Below are 23819 nucleotides of genomic sequence, written 5' to 3' on the forward strand. Positions count from 1 at the left end.
TCTTCTGTTTTGTCCCCCTCCCTGTTTTTATTTTATTTTTGTTTCCCTTCCTTTATGTTCATCTGTTTGGTCTCTTAAAGTCCTCATATGAGTGAAGTCATGTGATTTTTGTCTTTCTCTGATTAATTTCACTTAGCATAATACCCTCCAGTTCCATCCACGTAGTTGCAAATGGCAAGATTTCATTCTTTTTGATTACTGAGTAATACTCCATTGTATATATATACCACATTTTCTTTATCCATTCATCCATAGAGGGACATTTGGGCTCTTTCCATACTTTGGCTATAGTTGATAATGCTGCTATAAACATGGGGTGCATGTGCCCCTTCAAAACGGCATACCTGTATCCCATGGGTAAATGCCTAGTAGTGCAATTGCTGGGTCATAGGGTAGTTCTATTTTTAGTTTTTTGAGGAATCTCCATACTCTTTTACAGAGTGGTTGCACCAGCTTGCATTTCCAGAGTGGCTACACCAACGATGCAAAAGAGATCCTCTTTCTCTGCATCCTTGCCAAAATCTGTTGTTGCCTTAAGAGACTCTTAAAAACTGAGAACAAACTGAGGGTTGATGGGGGGTGGGAGAGAGGGGAGGGTGGGTGATGGGTATTGAGGAGGGCACCTTTTGGGATGAGCACTGGGTATTGTATGGAAACCAATTTGACAGTAAATTTCATATATGGAAAAAAAAATCTGTTGTTGCCTGAGTTGTTAAGGTTAGCCATTCTGACAGGTGTGAGGTGGAATCTCATTTTGGTTTTGATTTGTATTTCCCTTATGATGAGTGATGTTGAAGTAGAAATATAGTTCTTGAGGCACAACTCAAGTTTTCCTTTTAGGAAAACCATTAAGTCATTTGTCTTCACTGATTGTTATTACTATTTTTTTTTTTTTTTTTGTAAAATACAGTGTTTACTGTTTTGGTGCTTCTACGATGGATAAGATGATCAATAAATTCACTTAAAAGACTAACAGGACAGTGTAAAATAATGGGCCAAATACTTCTCATTTTCTTTAAACATCAAATGCCTAGTGCATGAGCATTTTGATTTTTAAAAAACAGAAAACTACAGGTAAACTACTAGATAGGAATTTTCTGAAGCTTTTTGGGAATCTTCCCCTACATTTAGTATGTGTATAAAGATTAAGTATCTAAAATATAGTAACTCTTTCTTGTATAATAATTATACTAACAAAAGGCATAGAAAATTTTCCAGCTAGTGTTCTGAACTAGTGTTAATAACTACTAACATTTACATGGACAGAAAAATATACACAAGTAACCATCTTTCTTCTATTATTCCACACATATCTCAGTACAGTAGAAAGGTGCATTCTGGAAAATTGCCAATATCATTAGTGATTTTATTATATGCATTAGAGACAAGTTCCCATAAACAAAAGACAGTTTGCTGTTTAACATGGAGAACTGTATTTGACACATCATTGTAATATACACTTGTGTTCAGATCCAGAGTTAGAGAAACCGATGTGGGTAGAAGTATGGAGACACCAAGTAAATACTTTCAGAAGAACATACCTCTTCTTCACCATCCTGAGTATGAAGAAAACTCCAGGGTAGCAAGAGATGGGAAAGGAACAAGAACAAGATCCCCTTCCTGATTCTGGTTTCCTCCCTTTTGCTCTCTGCACCACTCTTTTGCAGAGAAAATCCACTTATCAAGGTAAGTCCTATTCAGAGATTATCATTCCATATCATTCATTGCTGACCAGCAGAGATGGTTTAGCCAAGGAGAAGAATGCAGGCAGCCCAGCATAAGGCTCTAGAGTATGAATTGAATTCTTACTCCACACTTATCTAGCCATGCATTCTTGTTGACTTATTTAACCAAAGTCTCACTTTCCTCTTACCTGAAAAATAGACACATGGGCTAAAAGATATTTTAGAGACCATCTTGGTCACCACCACCTCATTGTAGAGATTAAGAGACCAAACCCAGAAACATTATCCTGTTTGCAAAAAATTACACAGCAAAGTAATCCCTGAACCAAGATGAGATTCCTAGTGCAGAACACAGGAGAACTGGGTCTATGCACTACAACAAACTCAAGCCTGCACAATGTGGTTTGTGGAGCCTTATGCTTGGTGCTGGTCTTCTATTGATGTTAAGGATTACAACCTCATGAGTGCCCAACTTTTTAAGAGATTATTCAGGGGGTAACTATGTCTGCAGACATCTCTATAAAAATTCCATGTTTCTTAGAACTTTTCCTTAACATCCTTCTCAAGCAAAGGACTCCACTTCTTAAATATAAAAGTGTAATTCATTCCTTGTTATGGAATGAATTAATTTGTTTAAATCCTACCCCGCTATGTGATGGTATTAGGAAGTGGGACCTTTGGGATGGAGTTAGAACTAGGTTAAGTTTGTGAGGGTTGAAACCTCATGAATGAGATTTGTGCCCTTATGAGAGTCATATGGGACTCTTTCTTTCTACTACGTGAAGACAAAATGAGAGAGAAGCTATCAGAAAGCCATAGGGAAGCTCTCAACAGATCCCAACAATGCTGGCACTGTGATCTTGGACTTCTGGCATCCACAACTGTGAGAAATACATTTATGTTGTCTATAAGCTGCCCAGACAATGGCACTTTGTTAAAGCGGCACAAAATGACAGGGCTATAGTTTTAGGCATATTTAGTCCTGAGATTTTTCCCTTGTTACATGCAGAATAAACAGTTCCTGTGCTGCTAAAAAAAAAAAAAAAAAAAAGCCCATGGCCTAATGTCTGGAAATGGATTATATTTGGACACCTGGCAAAGATGAATTCAGGTGGCTGGATTATCCAGTGGACCCAATGTAATCACAAGGTCCTCAAAGTGGAAGAGGGAGCAAGGGATGTGATGAATAGAAACAGCATAATGAAGATGCAATATTCCTGACTTGATAATGGAGGAGGGAAGCAATGAACCAAGGAATACAAGTGGCCTCTAGAAGCTGAGAGGAAAACAGATGATCAACTAGAAACTCCAGAAAAGATTGCAGTCATAATGACGTTAGCCCAGTGACACCCATGTTAGAATTCTGTTCTACAAAACGGAAAGATAATAAACTTGTGTCATTTAAGCCAGAAAGTCTGTAGTAACCTAATTAACATGTATATAATTATGTATCTCTGGTTAAGTGTGGGCATTTGCAAAGGAAATAGGTAGGTTTTTAAAAATCACATTACTATGACTTAGTCATCAGGAAGAGGCCTTTGCTAATAGAAACTTGTAGGATTAAGCTGATTGCTAGTTCAGATCTGAGTCATGGCTTAAAATGGCTTTGGCCAAATTACCAAATACATTGTTTCTTTGGGATTGCCAGATGAGGCCTATAATCCAACTATCACACATCATTCAACATGGAAAAATTTATAAAATATGAGAATTAAGTCCAGAAATAAGATGATCTATTCCTTCATGGAAATGACAGCATAGAGTCCTGGTCCAAGATGGAGATGTGGGAAGACCCCGAACTCACCTTATTCATAAACACACCAAATCTACACCTACTTACAGAGCAGTTCCTCCTGCAGAAGAACTGAGGGCTGACTGGACGGCTTCTGCACACCAAAAAGTAGACCACAGAGAGAAGAGCAAGAGAAATAGCAACATGGTAAGGATGGGAACCCCACCCCAACACTGTAAACCGCAGGAGATGAATACCCCTGAGGGACCTTGGACCACGTAAAAAAAAGTTTTGATTTAAAAGGACAACTAGAAAGTAAAGGAACCAGCCCTAGAAGCCTGGCAAATGGTGGGGTAATGGAGGCTGGGAGGGTGGGGGAGCTGCTGGAACTCTGGTTTGGAAGGGCTAAAGAGCATCACTATTTATGTTCCCCCTCCACCTCGAGAGCAGCCCTGGTTAGTGCTCACTACAGCTCTAGGCCAGTACCACTTAGGCTCCAAAGGACATACCAGGGCACCCCCAACAGAGGGTACCAGAGGACCACCCATGCTCACTTAGGCTCCAGTCAGCTTACCAGGGTGTTTTCTGTGTGCACACCCTGGAGAGCACCCTGTCCAGAACACCCTGTAGCACTGTGTCTACCTCAGCTCCAGCTGCCTTGTTAGGGCACCCCTTGTATGGAAAGCCCCATAACATTCTGGCTTGAACCCACTTTAGACATCTTACCTGGGTATCCTTTGTGCAGAGATTCCCAGGATCCCCTGGCTTGCAACCACTTCCACTGCAGCTGTCCTACCAGGGCACCCTCTGCACAGACAGCCTGGAACTGCCTTGGCCTGCACCCACTATAGCTCCATATTTCCCTTCAGGAAAGCCTCAGCAAGGAGTGCTCCAAGATCCCCAGTCTATCACATCCAAAACCCCTGTCTGCCACAGTCACCAGGCACACGCAGTCTACACAAAGCACAACAATACACAAGACCATTCCCTTATGTTTGGGAGAAGTAATTTTTCTTCTAATTCATAAAAACACAGAAAGTCAAGCAAAATAAGGAAAGGGGGAAAATGTTCCAAATGAAAGAACAAGACAAAACCTAATAAAAAGAAGTGATATTGGAGATGAGTAATCTAGCTGATAAAGAGTTGAAAGTGATGTCATAAAGATGTTCACCATACTGGAAAGAATGGATGAACTCAGAACTTCAAGAGATAGAAAATAGAAAAAAGAACTAAAGTGGAAAAATACAATAACTGAAATGAAAAATACAGGGGGTCAACTGTATATTAGAAGAGGCAGAAGAATGGATCAGTGATCTGGAAGACAGGCTAATGGAAAGCACTTAATCACCTAATAAGGAAGAGGAATAAGGAGAAGTGAGAATAGGTTAAAGGCTCTCTAGGACAGCAAGTAAACAAACATTACATTATGAAGGTCCCAACATGAAAAGAGAGAGAGAGAGAGAGAGAGAAAGACTGAAAACCTCCCTTACCTGGAAAGGGATACAGACCACCAGGTCCAGGAAACACAGAACATTCCAAACAAGAAGAACCCAAGGAGGACCACACCATGAAACGTAAAAAGAGAATTTAAAATCAGCAAGTGAGAAGCAATTACTTGTGTACTACAAACACTCTTTACGGCTATCGCCTGATTATTCTGGAGAAACTTTGCAGGCCAAAAGGGAGTGGCATGATATATTCAAAGTGCTGAATAAAAAAGCAAACACCGCTACACCCAACACCATAAAATTATCAATCAGAATAGAAGAAGAAATAGTTTCCTAGGCAAAGAGAAATTACGGACTTCATCACTAAGCCTGCCTTAGAAGCAATGTTAAAAGGACTTATTCAAGTAGAAAAGAAAAGTCTGTAATTAGAAGAAAATTATGAAAGCAAATTATTTCATAAGTACAAGTAAACGCAGTAAAAGTAGATCAATCATTTATAAAGCTAGTATGAAGGTTAAAAAATAAAGGTAGTATAATCAATTGTATCAAAAATTAGTTAAAGGGACTTACAAAGGTTAAAGTAGGACAACATGTATATGAAATGTGGAGGCTGGTAGTAAAAATGAAATTATTTTAGAATGTGTTCAAATTTAAGTTACCATCAATATTTAATATAGAATGCTATATACTTAGAATGTTATATATAAACTTCATAGTTGCCAGAAAGCAAAAACCTATAATAGATAAAATAAAGCCAAGCATAACACTAAAGTCACCAATCGCAAGGAAAGAGAACAAAAGAAGAAAAAGGAACAGAGAAGAACTACAAAACAACCACAAAACAATTAGCAAGATGCCAATAAGTATATACCTATCAATTATTACTTTAAATGTAAATGGTTGAAATGCTCCAATAAAACATATAGTGTGATAAAATGGATGAAGAAACAAGACCCATCTATATACTACCTACAGCAGACTCACTTCAGACCTAAACTACATACAGACTGAATTTGAAGACATGGAAAAATACATACCATGGAAATGGGAGCAAAACAAAACAAAACAACACACACACAAAAGAACAGAAAACAAGATACCCAGGACTGCAATACTTATATCAGACAAAATAGGCTTCAAAACAAAGACTGTATTAAGAGACAAAGGCACTACATTATGATTAGAGGATAAGTCCAAAAGAGGATATAACAAATGTAAATATCTATGCCCCCAGGGCATTTGCATAGCTCACTTGGTTAAGTATCACCACCCTTCCCCCATCAGCTCAGGTCATGATCTTACGGTTCATGGGTTCAAGCCTTGCATTGGGCTCTGTGCTGCGAGCTCAGAGCCTGGAGCCTGCTTGGGACTCTGTGTCTCCCTCTCTCTCTGCCCCTCCCCTGCACACACTCTGTCTCTCAAAAATAAATAAACATTTAAAAAATTAAAAATAGATAACTATGCATCTAACATGAGAGCATCTAAATGCATAAAGCAAATATTAACAAATATAAACACAAAAACTGACCATAATCCAGAAATGGTAGGGGACTTTAACACCACGTTTACAACAATGGATAGATCATCTGGGCAGCAAATAAATAAGAAGAAGTGTCATTAAATGACATTTTAGACCAGATGGACTTGACAGATATATACAGAATGTTCTATCCACAAACAGCAGAACATAAAATTCTTTTCAAGTTCACATGGACCATTCTCCAGGATAGACAGCATGTTAAGCCACAAACCAAGTCTCAATAAATTTAAGAAGACTGAAATCGTATCAAGTATCTTTTCTGACTGCAATAATATAAAACTAGAAAATAATTACAAGATGTTTCATTGTTTAAAAAAAACAACAGCATAACAACAACAAAAAAGAAAATAATTACAAGAATAAAACCAGGACAAAACAGAAATACCTGGAGATTAAACAACATGCTATTCATGCTATTAAACAACCGATAGGTCAGTAGGAAATGCAAGAGGAAATTTAAAAATACATGGAGGCAAACGAAAGTGAAAACACAATGGTCCCAAATCCTTGGGACACAGTGAAAGCACTTTTAAGAGGGAAGTTAATAGTGATATAGGCCTACCTCAAGAAACAAGAAAAATCTCAATCTAACCTTACACCTAAAGGGAGAAGAAAAGAACAAATGAACCCCAGATTTAACAGGAGGAAGGAAATAATAAAGATCATAGTGGAAATAGAGAGTAAGAAGAATAAAAGAAAAGATCAATAAAACCAAGAGATAATTCTTCGAAAAGATAAACAAAATTGATAAGCCTTTAACCAGACTCATCAAGTAAAACAGAGAGACAGCCAAAATAATGAAACTCAGAAATAAAAGAGGAAAAATAACAACCTACACCACAGAAACAGAAAGGATTTTAAAATACTATGACAAAAAAATATATGCCAACAAATTGGACAACTTACATTCCTAGATACATACAATCTCCAAAAACTAAACCAGAAAAAAATAGAAAATCTGAACACAGTGATTACCAATTCAATTTTCTTACTAATCAAAACAAACAAACAAAACAAGAAACAAAGTCCAGGACCAGATAGATTCACAGATGAATTCTACCTAATATTTGAAGAAGGGTTAATACCTACTCTTCTCAAACTATTCCAAAAAGTAGAAGACTCTGGGGTACCTGGGTTATTCAGTTGGTTAAGCATCTGACTCTTGATTTTGGCTCAGGTCATGATCTCACAATCATTAGATGGAACCCTGCAATGTATTCTGTGCTGGGCATGGAGCTTGTTTAAGATATTCTCTCTCTCTCTCTCTCTCTCTCTCTCTCTCTCTCTCTCTCTCCCTCTGCCTCTTCCCTACTTGCACATTCATGCTCTCTCTCTCACTCTCTCTTTAAAAAGAAAATAAAAGAGAAAGTAAAACTTCCACATACATTCTACAAGGACAGCATTACCCTAATACTAAAACCAGACAAAGATACCACAGAAAAGAAAATTACAGGCCAATATCTCTGATGAATGTATATGTAAAAATCCTCAAGAAAATATTAGCAAGCCTCATTCAACAATACATTAAAAGGATCATTCACCACAATCAAGTGGGATTTATTCTAGGAATGTACAGTTGGTTCAATATCCACAAATCAATCAATACACCACAGTAACAAAGTGAATTCCCGTCTTAGTAGATATAGAAAAAACATTTAATAAAATTCTAAATCCTTTCATGATAAAACTCAACAAAGTAGGTTTAGAGGGAACATACTTCAACATAATAAAGGTCATATATGAAGAACCCACAGCTAATATCACACTCAATGGTGAAAAACTGACAGCTTTTCCTATAAGATCAGGAACAACACAAGGATGTCCAGTCTTGCCAGTTTTACTCAGTGTAGTAATGGAAGTCCTAGTGAAACAATCAGGCAAGAAAAAGAAGTAAAACTCATCCAGATTGGTAAGGAAGAAGTAAAACTCTCACTATTGTAAATTATATGATACTATATAGAAAACCCTAAAGACAGCACCCAAAACTATTAGAACTGACAAATGAAATCAATACAGAGGCAAGATATAAAATTAACACAGAAATCAGCTGCATTTCTATACACTAAAAACAAAGTAGTAGAAAGAGAAATTAAGAAGACAATTACCTTTATATTTGCACAAAAAGAATAAAATACCTAGGAATAAACTGAACTAAGGAGGTTAAAAACCTATATTCTGAAAATTATTAAAAAGAAATGATGGGTATTGAGGAGGGCACCTTTTGGGATGAGCACTGGGTGTTGTATGGAAACCAATTTGTCAATAAATTTCATATATATTAAAAAATATATATATATAAAAAAAAAAGAAATGATGAAAGAAATTCAAGAAAGCACAAAAAAATTAAATGCTCATGGAGTGGAAGAATTAATGTTAAATGTCCACACTACCCAAAGCAATCTAAAGATTCAATGTAATCCCTATCAAAATACCAATAGCATGTTTCACAAAATGCTATCCTAAAATGTGTATGGAACACATTTTATTTGTCCATTTATTTGTTTGTGCAACAAATTATCCTAAAATGTGTATGGAACCACAAAAGACCTTGAATAACCCAAAATATGCTGAAAAGGAACAAAGGTAGAGGTATCACAATCACAGATTTTAAGATATACTACAAAGCTATAGTAATCAAAACAGGATGGTACTGGCACGAAAATCAGATCAGATGGAACAGGATAGAGACTCCAGGAACACCCCCATACATAAATGGTTAAATGATCCACAACAAAGAAGGCAAGTATACACAATGGGGTAAAGACAGTTTCTTCAATAAATAGTGCTGGGAAAACTGGACCACTTTCTTACACCATACATAAAAATAAACTCACAGTTGACTTAAGACTTAAATGTGAGGCCCAAATCCATAAAACTTTTAGAAGAAAATGCAGGTATTAATCTCTTTGACATCAACCTTAGCAACAGTTTTCTAGATATGTTTCCTCAGGCAAGGAAGACAACAATCAAAAATAAAGTATTGGGACTCCACCAAAATAAGATTTTGCACAATAAAAAAGGTAGCCTACTCCCTGGGAGAATGTATTTGCAAATGATATATCTGATAAGGGGTTAAGAGCCAAAATAAAGAACTTATACAAATAAACACAAAACAAAAACAAAAAATCTGATTTAAAAACTGGGCAGAGGACCTGACTGGACATTCTTCCAAGAAGATACACAGGTATGGCCAACAGACGCATGAAAAGATGCTCAACGTCACTCATCATCAGGCAGATGTAAATCAAAACCACAATGAAATATCACCTTACACCTGTCATAATGGCTACTATCCAAAAGACAAAATAATAGCAAGTGTTTGTGAGGGTGTTAAGAAAAAGAGAACCCTCATGCACTATTGGTGGGAATGTAAGTTGGTGTAACTGCTGTGGTAAACAGTATGGAGGTCCCTCAAAAGTTAAAACTAGAAAAAGCATATGAATCCAGTAATTCCACTACTGGGTGTTTATCCAAAGAAAATAAAAATACTAATTCCAGAAGATATATGCACCCCCATGTTTATGGCAGCAATATTCACAATAGCTAATGTATGGCACCAACTCAAGTGTCCATTCATAGGTGAATGGATAAAGAGGACGTGGTATATATACAACTGAACAGTATTCTGCCACCAAAGTAATAATAACAATAATAATAAGCTCTTGCCATTTGCAACAACATGGATAGACTTGGAGGGTATGATGCTGACGGGAATAAGAGAAAGACAAATACCATATGATTTCACTTAAACATAGAATCTAAGAAGTAAGACAAGCAAATAAAAAAAAGCAAAAATAGCCCATAAATATGGAGAACAAACTAGTAATTGCCAGAGGGGAAGGAGTTAGGGATGGAGGGGATGGGTGAAGGGCAGTGGGAGATAGATACAGGCTTCTGGTTATTGAATGGGGAAGTCATGGGAATAAAAAATAGAGCATAGAGGATATTGTAGGTGGTATTGTAACATGTTGTATGGTGATGGATGGTACTTACACTTGTGTTGAACATAACAAGGTATAGACTTGTTGAGTCACTAAGCTGTACACCTGAAACTAATCTAGCATTGTGTGTCAACAATAATTTTAAAAAAAGAATGGGATGAAGCAATAAATGAATTCCAACTGTGTTCCAAGTATTGGGAGATTTATAAACAACATGTTTAATCCCAATGATAATCATCAGGAATAGGTACCCATTTTTAAGATGAGACAACTGGATCCAAAGCAATTAAGTTGCTAAACTGTATACAGATATTTAGAGCCTGGATTCCAACATAGGCACTCTGATAGTGGAATTTGTACACTCAACCACTACCTCATCTTGTCCACTGTAGATCCCCTAACATGATGAGCAGGAGTTAGTAGGTAACTGGGTTTTAGCAGAAGGAGACTTTGACAGTGAATGAAAAATAGGTATTTTGAAAAGCCCAGAAGTAGATCAACTGTAAAATAAGAAAAATGTTTGAAGGTTAAGGAAAACTTCTATCACAGGAATTAAAGAGTCTTTGCACATTTTTAGTTTGCAATTAGCAAGGAAATGGATTTTGCTCAGGCAAATCATTTGATAATTCAACCCATCTCAAAATTTGCTTCCACTATCCTAAATATAATCAATTATTTTAGTTCCAAAGATCAGTAACATAATGGTAAAAGACAAATGTTTATCATGTGTGCATTATTTCAAAACTGGGATGAGTGGGAATAAAGATGAGTATAAGCTTCACATTTATTAGAGAAAAAGGGGAAAAACATCAAATATGGAAAACTTAAAAAACTCATTGCCTACCTTTTTTCCCAGAACTAAAACAAGCAATGAACTGCTCTAGGTGAAGAAGGAACGGTTCTTGGCCATTACTGTATGCAACAAGATGACTCACACACTAAGAGTCTAAAAAAGTGAAGATTACCATATAGACCTTGTAGCTCTGATTTTTAAAGTGTTATTCCTTATGTCTACAAAATTGTGAAGTACTCTAATTCCAACTCTTATATGTATAAGACACTCAATTTATATGACATGAAATGTAAAGTGAGTTAAGTAATTACAGGTACATAATGTTCATAGGAACACACTTTGTCATAGTTAACAACCAGGAAAAAACAATTAGGTGTTGATCAGTAGAGGAGGAGATGAATAAGTATTAAAATATAGTGTAGTCATACAATGGAATGTTGCAGTAGATGAACTAGCGCTTATGTTCCATCATGTATCGATCTTAGATATATGACATTTTTTAAATAAAAACCAATGTTTGAGAAATTTTCATATACTGTGTTATCACTCATGCAAATAAAAATATATAAAATTCTGTTGTTTATGGATATTTTTGAGAAAGTTAATGTATAAAACAGTGAACTTTGAAATATATCAAGTTCATGGTGGTGGTTGTCACAATGAAAGGGAGTAAAAATTCCAAAGGAAAAGTTTTATTTTATTAATATCTGAGGCAAATAAAGTATTAAACAAGTGGTGGGGTCATGAGTATTATCCCTTTTAATTTTTAGTACTTCAAAATATTTGTAAAAGTTCAGTGATTTCATAAAACTACTATTTTGGGCAAAATGTGTTTGGAATGAATAATTGAGAAAATTATTTCAGTTCATCATAATATGCAAATGGTTCACACGTGTTTATGATGATCATATAGTCTTACTAAAAACAAAGTGAACATAAACCTCTCTGAAGGTTTCCAGATAACCAGACAGAGCATTCTACAGGATTGAATTCAGGAAAGAAAACTAGAAACTTCAAGCTCTCATGAGCTAAACTTTGAGTTTTATATCACAAGTTCCTATTTACTCTAAAAAGTGTAATTTTGCCTCCTTGTAGAGAACATTCCTGAGAATTTAATCCTGGTGTTTCACTTTCAGTGTCCTAGGAAAGGGGAGGTACACTCCGCACTTGTGGGTTCATAAATCACCTTGTGCAGTGTAGAACACAACAATCAGACATGAGTCAACTGTGCGGAGTAGCACAGGCTAAACCAACTGATCCAGACTCTGAAAACACAGTCATACTGAGATCATTGCCAGGACCCCAGGTGCAGTGTTTTTAATGGTATCCCAGATTTACATGGATGTCAAAGGTCACTAAGACCACCTGCTCTTCTGAAGCTTGGGAAGACAAGGTGAAATAGCCAAAGGTTAGGAATCCTCAGTATACCTAAGCTGTGCTCCCAGCAATGCAATGGGGGTAGGATTACCCACTTTCAATCAACGGAGTGCTGCCCCTATGTACCACCTGATCTGTTCTCCTTTCCACCATCTTCGTCATTTTTAAAGCACAAATCTGGTCGAGTCACTCCTCTGCTTAAAAGACTTCAATATACTTCCTCGCACTTGGCGTTAGGCTGAAACCTCTTAACATGATGTAGCAGCTTCGTTTTAGCCCACTCCTCCTCTTGCTCCAATACTCTAATTAGGGTTTCTTCACCTCAGCACTAGTCTGTTTAAATTAATTTGTTTTGCTCAGGTACATTTATCATCTAGTCTCTGATCTTGTCCCTGAGGGTAGAGATGGTTTTTATGCTGTTTATCCTTATAATGTTAGTGCCTGTCATACTGCTTGGAATGTAGGAGGTTCTCAACAAATGTTTGTTGAAATAAGGGAAGGAGGAGGAAATGTGGGGAAAGAGGAAGGAAAGGGTTTTTTTGTAAAAGAGAATAAAAGTAAAAATATTTGCGTAAAGTATTAGTAGGAATGACAGGATTTGGGCCCAATCAGAAAAAATATCTTTTAGAATCTATCCATATGGCAGCTCAATGTGTCTGACCATGGCTCCACTTGTTTTCTTTGGTGGGGCGATGGAGGTAGACAATAACAGAATAAAATGTTTTGGTTGAAATGATTCAAGCCTGAAGACCTTATTGACCACCAAGGATCATCACAAACTCAATGTGAAAAAGATTATGATAGAAACAGCACCCAAAGGCACAGATCCTGTGTGGCTTGCAAGGTTTCCTTTACTGCTTATGTGTAAACAAAGCCAGCTACATCTATCCTGTCTCAGCTCAGGGCACGAACTCCTCAAACAGTTAATCCATTCTTTACATGTCATTTTTTAAAATAGAAAAATTTTAAGATGGAAACTGTCAAATCATCTGTAGTATGCCCAGAATTGTGTTAGAAAAAAAAAATGGAAGAAATTTAAAAGAGGCAAAACCCTTATATAAATACCCTTTAAATGACAGGTAGTTCTTATGCAACTTTCTTTTGAGTTTATATTTGAAATTTCAGTTCCCTTTCTCATCACCTCAGAAATATGCGTATATATCTTTCATCTAAAAGACTAACCTCTCTCTCTACAGATATATCAAAAGGTTCAAAATATCACCATTTTGTTTATTATTATCTATATATTCACATTTTCTGTCTCAGGGTGTTTGTTTGAGATACAATTTAAAAACCCAAGGGAAATTCAGAGAAGATAGCAAAGTAAGAGGACCCTGAGCTCCCCTCAGCCCAAGGACATGCTAAGATAATGGCCACGTCTGCACAACTGACTCTGGAAACAGCCTGAAGACTGGCAGAGCAGACCCTCCACAACTAATCCCAGAGAAGAATGAAAAGGGTAGGAGCGGTGGAGCTACAGTTGGGAACCAAACTTCCAGTGAGACTAACTATAAATGGAAGGTATGTCACAAGCATAGAGGGCAGTAGGAAACTCAGTGTGGTAACTCAACCCTGAGAAACACCACAGAAGCAACAGTTTAAAAGAGCTTGGATATATGTGAAGGAGATTTATTCACTAATCTTGGAATGTGTTCTGGAGGGGCAGAGATCTTCAAGAGATTTCTTGAGGAAGAAGAGCGCTGGTGGGCATCATTTTTCTTCTCCTCCCCCAGCCTAGGTAGCTGGAAACTTGCAGGAGCCAATGATAACACTCTCCACTACCTTGCTAGCCCTGTGCACCCAGCTTTCACATTCCTTTCCGGCTACAGTGATCCAACCCACTCAACTTAGCAGACATCACTCCAAAGCAGCTCCTGCATTGCAACACCCTGTAAGCAGCTCCAGCAGGGACAAGTACCACTCCAAAGTGACTCCTGCCCTGGGGAAGGGATAAGATAACCACACACCCCAGTGCCCTCAGTTCCAGCATCCTGGCCTCTTAGCTGTCTGCTGGGGGAGTAAGCCCTGCCATTCGGTGTTCCAATAGCTGTGGCAGAGATGCTAACTGTAGACCACTGGCCCCATTCACCAATAACAGTCTCTGAGACTTGCAGGGAGAAAGCCCTGCCCTTGGATGTACCTGCAGTTCTGGCACAAATCCCAGCTGCAGACAGTCAGCTGGACTTCTAACCCTGCCCACTAATGAGCCCACAGCGGCCTCGGGCCTCTCAACATTGAGGAAACTAACCACCCCCCCCCCCCACATTCACCACCCAATAGTACACCAACAGCAGGCAAACCTAGTCATTGCAACAGGCCTGGATAGAGACAATTATGGCTCAGCCAAAATGGGACGTGCATGCAGCCCACAGAGGGGACACCCCTGGAGCAAATGGTTCTGGTGACCAGGGGGACATTACTATAGGACACCACATGCCCTCTTCTACACAAGGCCGCTACTTTAAAGACCAGGAGACACGGCTGACATAATACATAGGAACAAACACAAAGAGTCGTGCGAAATGAGAAGAAGGAATAGGTACCAAATCAAAGAACAAGATACTATCATTAAAATAAACCAGATGAAATAGAGATAAGCAATATGCCTGAAAAAGAATTCAAAGCAATGGTCGTAAAGATATTCAGTGGATTTTGGAAAAGAGTGGATGAAATAAGTGAGAATTTCAACAAGAAGAAAATAGAAAAAATAACCTCTCAGAGCTAAGGAATTCAATTAATAAAATAAAAAATACACTATAGAGAATCAGTAGCAGATGAGAGGACGCGGGAAAATGGGTCAGCAATCTGGAAGACAGTGTAATGGGAAGCACCCAAGCTGAACAGCAAAAAGAGAAAAAATAACAATAAATGAGAAAAGGTTAAAGGAACTCAACAACATCAAGTGTGATAACATTCATGGTATAGGGATCTCAGAAGGAGAAGAGATAAAGGAAAAAAACTTATTAGAAGAAATACTAGCTGAAAACTTCCTGAATCTGGGGAAGGAAACAGACATCCAGGTCCAGGAAGCACAAAGATCCCAGGAGGCCCACAAAATGACAAATAATGATTAAAAGAGTAATAAGTAATGATAAAGAGAAAATATTAACAGATGCCGTAAAAAAAAAAAAGTTTCCATACAAGTGAAATTCCCTAAAGCCATCAGCTGACTTGTCAGCAGAAACTTTGCAGGCCAGAAGGGAGTGCCATGATATATACAAAGTGCTAAAAGAAAACAAACAAACAAAACAAAACAAAACTACACTAAGAATACTTGATCCAGCAAGGCTATCATTCAGAACAGAAGGAAAGATAATTTCCCAAACAAAAGTGAAAGGATTCGTCACCTTTAAACCAGCCTCATATAAAGTTTTAAAGAGAATTCCTTAAGTGTAAAGGAAAGGATATAATTAGAAATAAGAAAATTATGAAAGGGAAAATTTTGAGATGTAAAGCAAACATATGGTAAAAAATAGATTTAGCACTTAATAAAGTCAGTATGGAAGTTAAAACACAAAAGTGGTAAAAATCAATTGTATCTACAAAAATTAGTCAAATACACAAAACAAAAAGATGTAAAATGTGACATCATATACATAAAACATGGAGGGTGAGTAAAAATTTAGCGCTTACAGTGTGTTTGAACTTAAGAAACTATCACCTTAATATAGACTGCTAGATACTTAAGAAGTTAACAATGAACACAGTAGTGTGTGGGTGGCTCAGTTGGTTAAACATCTGACTTTGGCTCAGGTCATGATCTCATAGTTCATGGGTTTGAGCCTTCTGTCAGGCTCTGTGCTGACAGCTCAGAGCCTGGGGCCTGCCTTAGATTCTGGGTCTCCCTCTCTCTCTGCCCCTCCCCCACTTGCACCCTGTCTCTTTCTCTATCTGTCTCAAAAATAAACATTAAAAAACATTCAAAAAAGAAGTTATATGTGAACACAATGGTAACAACAGATCAAAAACCTATAATAGTTACAGAAAAAAATAGGAAGTCTAGGGGCGCTTGGGTGGCTCAGTCAGTTGAGCTTCCAACTTCAGCTCAGGTCACGATCTCGCGGTTTGTGAGTTCAAGCCCCGTGTCAGGCTCTGTGCTGACAGCTTGGAGCCTGGAGCCTGCTTTGGATTCTGTGTCTCCCTCTCTCTTTGCCCCTCCCTCACTCACACTCTGTCTCTCTCTCCTTCAAAAATAAATAAACATTAAAAAAAATTTAAAAAAATAGTCAAGCATAACACTAAGCAAAGCCATCAAACCACAAGGGAAAAGATCAAGAGAAGAAGAAACAGGGAAGAACTATAAAACAAACAAACAGAAAACAAGTATATACCTACTAATCATTACTTTAAATGTAAATGATCTTAATATTCCAATCAAAACATATCGGATGACTGAATGGATAAAAAAAAAAAAACGAGACCCATCTATATGCAGCCTACAGCTATCTCACTTCAAACCTGTAAACACATACAGACTAAAGGTGAAGAGATAAAAAAACATATACCATGCAAATGAAATTGCACAAAGGGCCAGTGTAGCAATTCTCATATCAAAATAGGCTTTAAAACAAAGACTGTAGAGCAAGAGATAATGAAGCACTATATAATGATAAATGGAACAACACATCAAGAGGATATAATAATTGTAAATATCTATTCACACAACATAGGAACACCAAAATACATAAAGCAAATATTAACAGATATAAGAAGAAACTGACAGTAATACAATTGTAGTAGGGGGCTTTAACACCCCACTTACATCAATGGATAGATCATCCAGATAAATATCAACAAGAAAACAGTGGCTTTGAAACACACATTCTATCAGACGAAGCTGACAAATATACAGAACATTCCATCCCCCAACAGCAGAATACATATTCTTTTTAGGTGCACATGGACTCTCCAGGATACAACAGATGACAGGCCATAAAGTAAGTCTCAGTAAATATGAGAATATTGAGCTCATATCAAGTATGTTTTCCAACCACAGCAATATGATACTAGAAATCAATTATAAGAAAAAAATGTGGAAGAAACACACCAGCATGTGGTGGAGGAGAAACAAAATGCTACTCAACAATGAATGGGTCAACCAAGAAATCAAAGAGGAAATCAACAAACACCTGGAGACAAATGAAAATGAAAACACAACAGTCCAACACCTTGGCATCCAGCAAAAGCAGTAAGAGGGAATTTTATAGTAATCAGGCCTATTTCAAGAAATAAGAAAATTTTCAAAGAACCTAACCTTACACCTAAAGAAACTAAGAAGAAAATAAAGGACAAACAAACCCAAGGTTAGAAGAAGAAAAGAAATAATAAACACCAGAGCAGAAAATAACAAAATAGAGATTAAAAGAACAATTGAAAAGATCAATGAGACCAAGAGTCAATTTTCTAAAAAAATAAAATTGATAACACTTTAGCCAAATTCATCAAGAAAAAATGAGAGAGGTTTCAAATAAAATCATAAATGAAGGAGAAGAAATAGCAACTGACACCAGAGAAATACAAAGGATAAGAGCATATTATGAAAAATGATATGCCAACATAGTGGACAATTTAGTCAAATGGATAAATTACAGAAACATACAGCCTTCCAAAACTGTATTGGGAAGAAATAGAAAATGTGAACTGAGTAATTACTAGTAATGAAGTTGAATTAGTAATCAACCAACTTCCTAATCCATCATACAAGGCCAGCATTAGTGTGACACCAAAACCAGACCAAAAACCTAACAACAACAACAAAAATGCAAAACAAACAAACAACTACAGGCCAACATATATGATGAACATAGTGGTAAAAATCCTCAAAAGACTGGCAAGCCTAATTCAACAATATATTAATCACTGACCATGATCAAGTAGGGTTTTATTCTAGGGATGTAAGGGTGTTTCAGTATGTGCAAGTCAATCAGTGTGACACATCACATTAACAAGAGAAAGGGTAAAAACCGTGTGTAAAGATATGCAGATATAGTATTTGATACTTTCAACATCCTTTTCTGATAAAAACTCAGTGAAGTATCTCAACATAATAAAGACTGTACACAGCAAATCCATAGCTAACATCATATTCAATAGTGAAAAACTGGGAACGTTTCCTCTAACATTAGGAACAAAATATGGGTTCCACTCCTCCCACTTTTATTCAGTGGAGTTCTGGAACTCCCAGCCATCATAATAAGACAAGAAAAAGAAATGAAAAGCATCCAAATTGCTAAGGAAGCAGTAAAATTGTCACTCTTTATAGATGACATGTTACTATATATAGAAAACCCTAAAGGCACCAACAAAAAACTATTACAAGTGATAAATGAATTCAGTCAAGTTGCAGGATACAAAATCAATATAAAGTATGTGTTGCATTTCTATACAGAAATGTAAAAGTAGCAGAAAAAAAATTTAAGGACACAATCCAATTTACAGTTGCACCGAAAGGATATAATAATTAATCAAGGAGGTGAAAGACCTAATCTCTGAAAACTATAAAACGATGATGAAAGAAATTGAAGATGAAACAACAAACGTAAAAGTATACCATGCTCATGGATTTAAAGAATTAGTATTGGTAAAATGTCCATATTACCCAAAGCAATATATAGATTAAATGCAATCTCTTTCTAAATACCAACAGCATTTATCACAGAACTAGAACAAATAAAATTTTTCAAGAACCACAAAAGTTCTCAAATAGCCAAAGCCATCTTGAGAGAGAACAAAACTAGAGGTATCACAATCTCAGATTTCAAGATATATTGCAGACCAATAGTAATAAAAACAGGAGGTACTGGCATCAAAAGAGACACATAGATCAATGGAACAGGATAAAGTGCCCAGAAATAAGCCTACTCATATATGGTTGATTAACCTACAATAGAGGAGCAAGAATATATAATGGGGAAAAGAGAGTATTTTCAAAAAATGTTTCTGAGGAATCTGGTAGCTACATGCAAAAGGATGAAACTGGACAATTTCTTACACCAAATACAAAAGTAATCTCAAAATGGATTAAAGGCCTACATATGAGAACTGAAACTCCTACAAGAAAACATAGGCAGCAATCTCTTTGACATCAGCCTTAGCAATGTTTCTCTAAGTATGTCTCCTGAAGCAAGGGAAACAAAAGTGAAAATAAACTTTGACTACACCAAAATAAAAAGCTTTTGTACAGCAAAGGAAACAATGAAGTGGCAAAATGAAAGCAAAATAAAAAGGCAAAGGCAACTCACTGAATAGAAGAAAATATTTGCAAATGATCTATGTGATAAAGGGTTAATGTCCAAAATAAAGAACTTATACAACTCAACATCAAATAACAATCTGATTAAAAATGGGCAGAGGATCTGAATAGACATGCAGATGGCCAACAGATACATGCAAAGATGCTCAACATCACTAATCATCAGGAAAAAGACAACAACAACAAAAACCAACACCCCCCCCAAACAACAACAAAACAAATAATGAGACATCACTTCACACCAGTCAGAATGGCTAGTATCAAAAGGACAAGAAAAAACACATGTTGGAAAAGATGTGGAGAAAAGGGAACCCTTGTGCAATGCTGGTGGGAATGTAAAACGGTGCAGCCACTCGAAGATACTGTGGAGTTTCCTAAAAATACTAAAAACAGAAGTACCATAGGATCCAGTAATTCCACTACTGGGTATTTACCCAAAGAAAAAGAAAAGACTAATTCAAAAAGACATATGCACCCCTATTTTACTGCAGCATTATTTACAACAGCTAAAATATGGAAGCAACCTAAAGTGTCCATCAAGCGATGAATGGATAAGTATGTGGTATACATATACAGTGGAATATTATTCAGCCATTAAAAAACAATGTGCTTTTGCCACTTGCAATAACATTAATGGACCTAGAGTGTATGACACTAAATGAAACAAGTCAGACAAGGAAGGACAAATACCGTAGGATTTCACTTGTATGTGGAATCTAAAAAGCAAACAAAGAAAAGAGACAAACAAACTGATGTTTAAATACAGAGACCAAACTGGTAGTTGCCAGAAGGAAGGTGGGTGGAAGAATGGGTAAAATAAAGAGGATTAAGAAGGATTAAACTTCCAATGTGAAATAGATAAGTCACAGAGATGAAAACTACAGCAGAGGGAATATAGTCAATAATACTATAAAAACATTTTATGAAAACTTACGTTGACTACACTTATCATGTGAACACTGAGGAATGTATAGAATTGTCAAAGCAATATGTTACACATTGGAAACTGAAGTATATTAATTATACTTCAGTAAACAATAAACAATAAAATAAAGGAGAATCAATGGCCACTATTTCCACTCTACAGTTTTACAATACGATTTCTTAGTTATCCAAATCATGGCACTAAATTAGTTTGCACACAGATGCCTAGTGTAAATCCAAAGTCTAACATGTAGGAGATAGTCATGTTTTCTTATTCTAGAGAAGTCCACCCTATCAATGCATTTTTCAATAATTCAATAAATATTTATACAGTGATTATGTGCCAAAAAATGTTTTGTAAGTTCTGGGAAGATAATGATGAGCTGAAGCAGAGATCATCCCTGTCCCTGTGGAGTTTAGTATCTAGTGGGTAAGGGGACATCTACCAGGCACAAAATACAGATACATTCAGCTGTCAGCTGTATGTATCGAGTTAACAAATATGACCTTTAAGAATAAATAGAGTTTGCAGTTTCACTCTGTGCCCAGTATATATTTATCTTTAGAGAGTTTTTATCTTAATTATTCCAAAGAATAAATGTAGACAAAATGTCTTTTCTATCTCATTCCTTTGGCTTTTATAAATACTGAGGAACATTTTGGAAATGTGAAGACTTCTTGTGTGATGCAGCCACTTAACATTTGTTCTCTTGTCAGAGGACAATGACTGTGGAAAATGACAAACCTGTGTTTCCTCTCAGCCAAGTCAGGCTCTTCGTGCTTGCTCATGATGCAAATAAACGTTTTTGTCACAGTTGCTATCTTTCAGACTGGGTGCATCTATTCATATTACCTCAGAGAATGAAAGGATCAAACACAAAAAATACAGCGTCTCACAAATGACAGGATATCGGCTCAAGGCAATGTCAACGACAGGAGGAGGTGGAGGCCGGAGAACACTTACTGGTAAGTGGTAGGGCTGACGTTGATGCGCCGAGGGTGACTTCCTGATTCGAATTTGCTTGCCAGAGTGACATTATTTCCAAACAGGCAATATCGTGGCATTCTTACCCCAACAACTCCAGCGAGCACAGAACCTGAGTGAATGCCTATCCTCATCTAAAAGAAAAAGAAAGAAAAATGAAAAGGATATATTTATGTTTTTCTTTCGGTATGCAATTCTTTTAAGGAGACGTACTACTGCTAATTATGTGAACCACTGAACTAGGATCTCCTCAAAGACAGAAAGTTGGTCTTGGTCATTTTTGTGAGCCTGGTATCTGGACCATTATAGTGGCAGTGAACATGAATACTATGGAATAAATAATAAATTATAGGAAAAAATTGTATTTAATTAGCTACAGAAATCTGGTTATACTACAGGTCAGATCACTTTTCATTTGTACACATTTTCTAACACATAAAAAACTTATTATTTGCCCTCCATTTACTCTCACATACAACCCTATTTTTTCCTTCATAAAATTAAGCACAATTATAAATTAAATATGTATATTTCTGTTTATTTTGTTTAAATGTTGGGTTGTCCTAGGAGAGAAGTATCCATATCTTTTTTCTTATTGCTGAATATTCAGTACTTAATATTATACCTAGAGCAAAGTAGGCCCTCAATGGTAAGTGATAAATGTTGAATAAGTTGAAAATAAGTGATAAATGTTGAATAAGTTGAATAAGAGTGTCAAAACTCTTCAACATTGTATTAAAATGGAGTTATAGAGAATTTAACCCTTGCGCCAGTCAAGAAGTATCTATTGAAAACCCTGAAAAATAAATTAAGGGCTGTATATTTTACACTCTGTGAATCTGATAACTGTTAGTCTGTCCCATGCCTTGGAGGAGTCCTCAGTGTGGAGTCAATATAAACTTCAGTGTGATTACAGCAATGAAGTTGCATGTACATGGTCTACACCAAAATAGCTGAAGCTAATGTTGACCAAGTGGGGAATGGGATCCTTAGTCCCAGGGGAATGTGGAAGAGAGGGAAGCAATCTGACCCCTAGGAGCTACTATGTAAGTAAAGTGTTACTCCTTCACTACCATGTCTCCTTCTGTCCCTGTAGTTGTGAGGACAAAAAGTCATTCTGAGACTAACCTTTGTCATAAAACTGGAGACTCCTGCATACATCAACTATTGATAAGACAGGCTGAAATCATTGTGATATAGCTGCATCTCTTAATAACCTCTTCATCTAATTTTTAAAAAGTGATTCTAACACTTATTTTGAAATCCAATACTAGTGAAAGAATATTTTTCTTTATTCTTTTTTTATATTTATATATATTTATAAAGAATAACTTTATATTTATAAATAATAAAAATTTTCCCCATTAATGTGAACATACACCAGTATATATATAAACAGACTAACAGAAGAGGAAGTCGAGGAAGACTTCCATGTATATACAGGTGATTGATATATAATAGAGTTGGCATTTCAAATTAGTGAAAAAAGATGGCATTTCCATTAGGATGCTACAGATCAACTGTGTCTTCATGTTGAAAAAAAATTCCAAGTAAAGATCTTAGTTTAAAAGGCACAACTTTACAGCGTTAAAAATAATTGTTTTAATTAAGGTAAAGGTCAATGTGCAGTATAAGTAATACTCTAAAATACAGAAATCCTAAAAAGTATAGATTTTTATTAGTCTCTCAGTAACAGTTCCCAGGTGAGTGGCCCTGATTGTCAGGAAGCTCTGTTTGGTCAGCGACAGGTCTTATCATTGTGTTCCTCCTCATGCATCATCATATATTCCTTGTTGGAAAACCTGAAGCTGAGTCAGGAGCACTCCCATGTTCCAAGTCATGATGGGGCAAGATAGATAGTGCAAGCTCAAGGGAAGGGTCATGATGTTACCATTTAAGGTGCTCTTCATTCCTTTGGGTAAATCCGAACTTACATTTTCTATCAATTTCCTTCTGCCTAAAAGATTTCTTCAAACATGTTTTTAACTGTAGGTCCACTGATGATGAATTCTTTCAGCTTTTGTATGTTTGAAAAGGTTTTTATTTTGTCTTCCTATCCAGGTATTTTTGTTGAGTATGGAATTCTAGGTTGACAGCTTTTTCTTTCCTTTTAGTGCTTTAGTGATGTTGTTCCATCATCTC

At 36.5% G+C, this 23819-nt stretch overlaps 1 protein-coding gene across 1 annotated transcript in view; it reads right to left on the reverse strand.

Annotated features, from left to right (window-relative positions):
* The window catches only part of GUCY1A2 (guanylate cyclase 1 soluble subunit alpha 2), a 329020-nt gene that overhangs the window by 29696 nt on the left and 275505 nt on the right, over positions 1–23819 (reverse strand). Inside the window, exon 7 of the mRNA XM_030332816.1 lies at positions 21657–21811. Coding sequence (XP_030188676.1) covers positions 21657–21811 — 155 coding nt within the window. The remainder of the gene's footprint in view (positions 1–21656; positions 21812–23819) is intronic.

Source organism: Lynx canadensis, chromosome D1 (genome assembly GCF_007474595.2).
Source record: "Lynx canadensis isolate LIC74 chromosome D1, mLynCan4.pri.v2, whole genome shotgun sequence".
In the NCBI taxonomy this organism is placed as follows: domain Eukaryota; kingdom Metazoa; phylum Chordata; class Mammalia; order Carnivora; family Felidae; genus Lynx; species Lynx canadensis.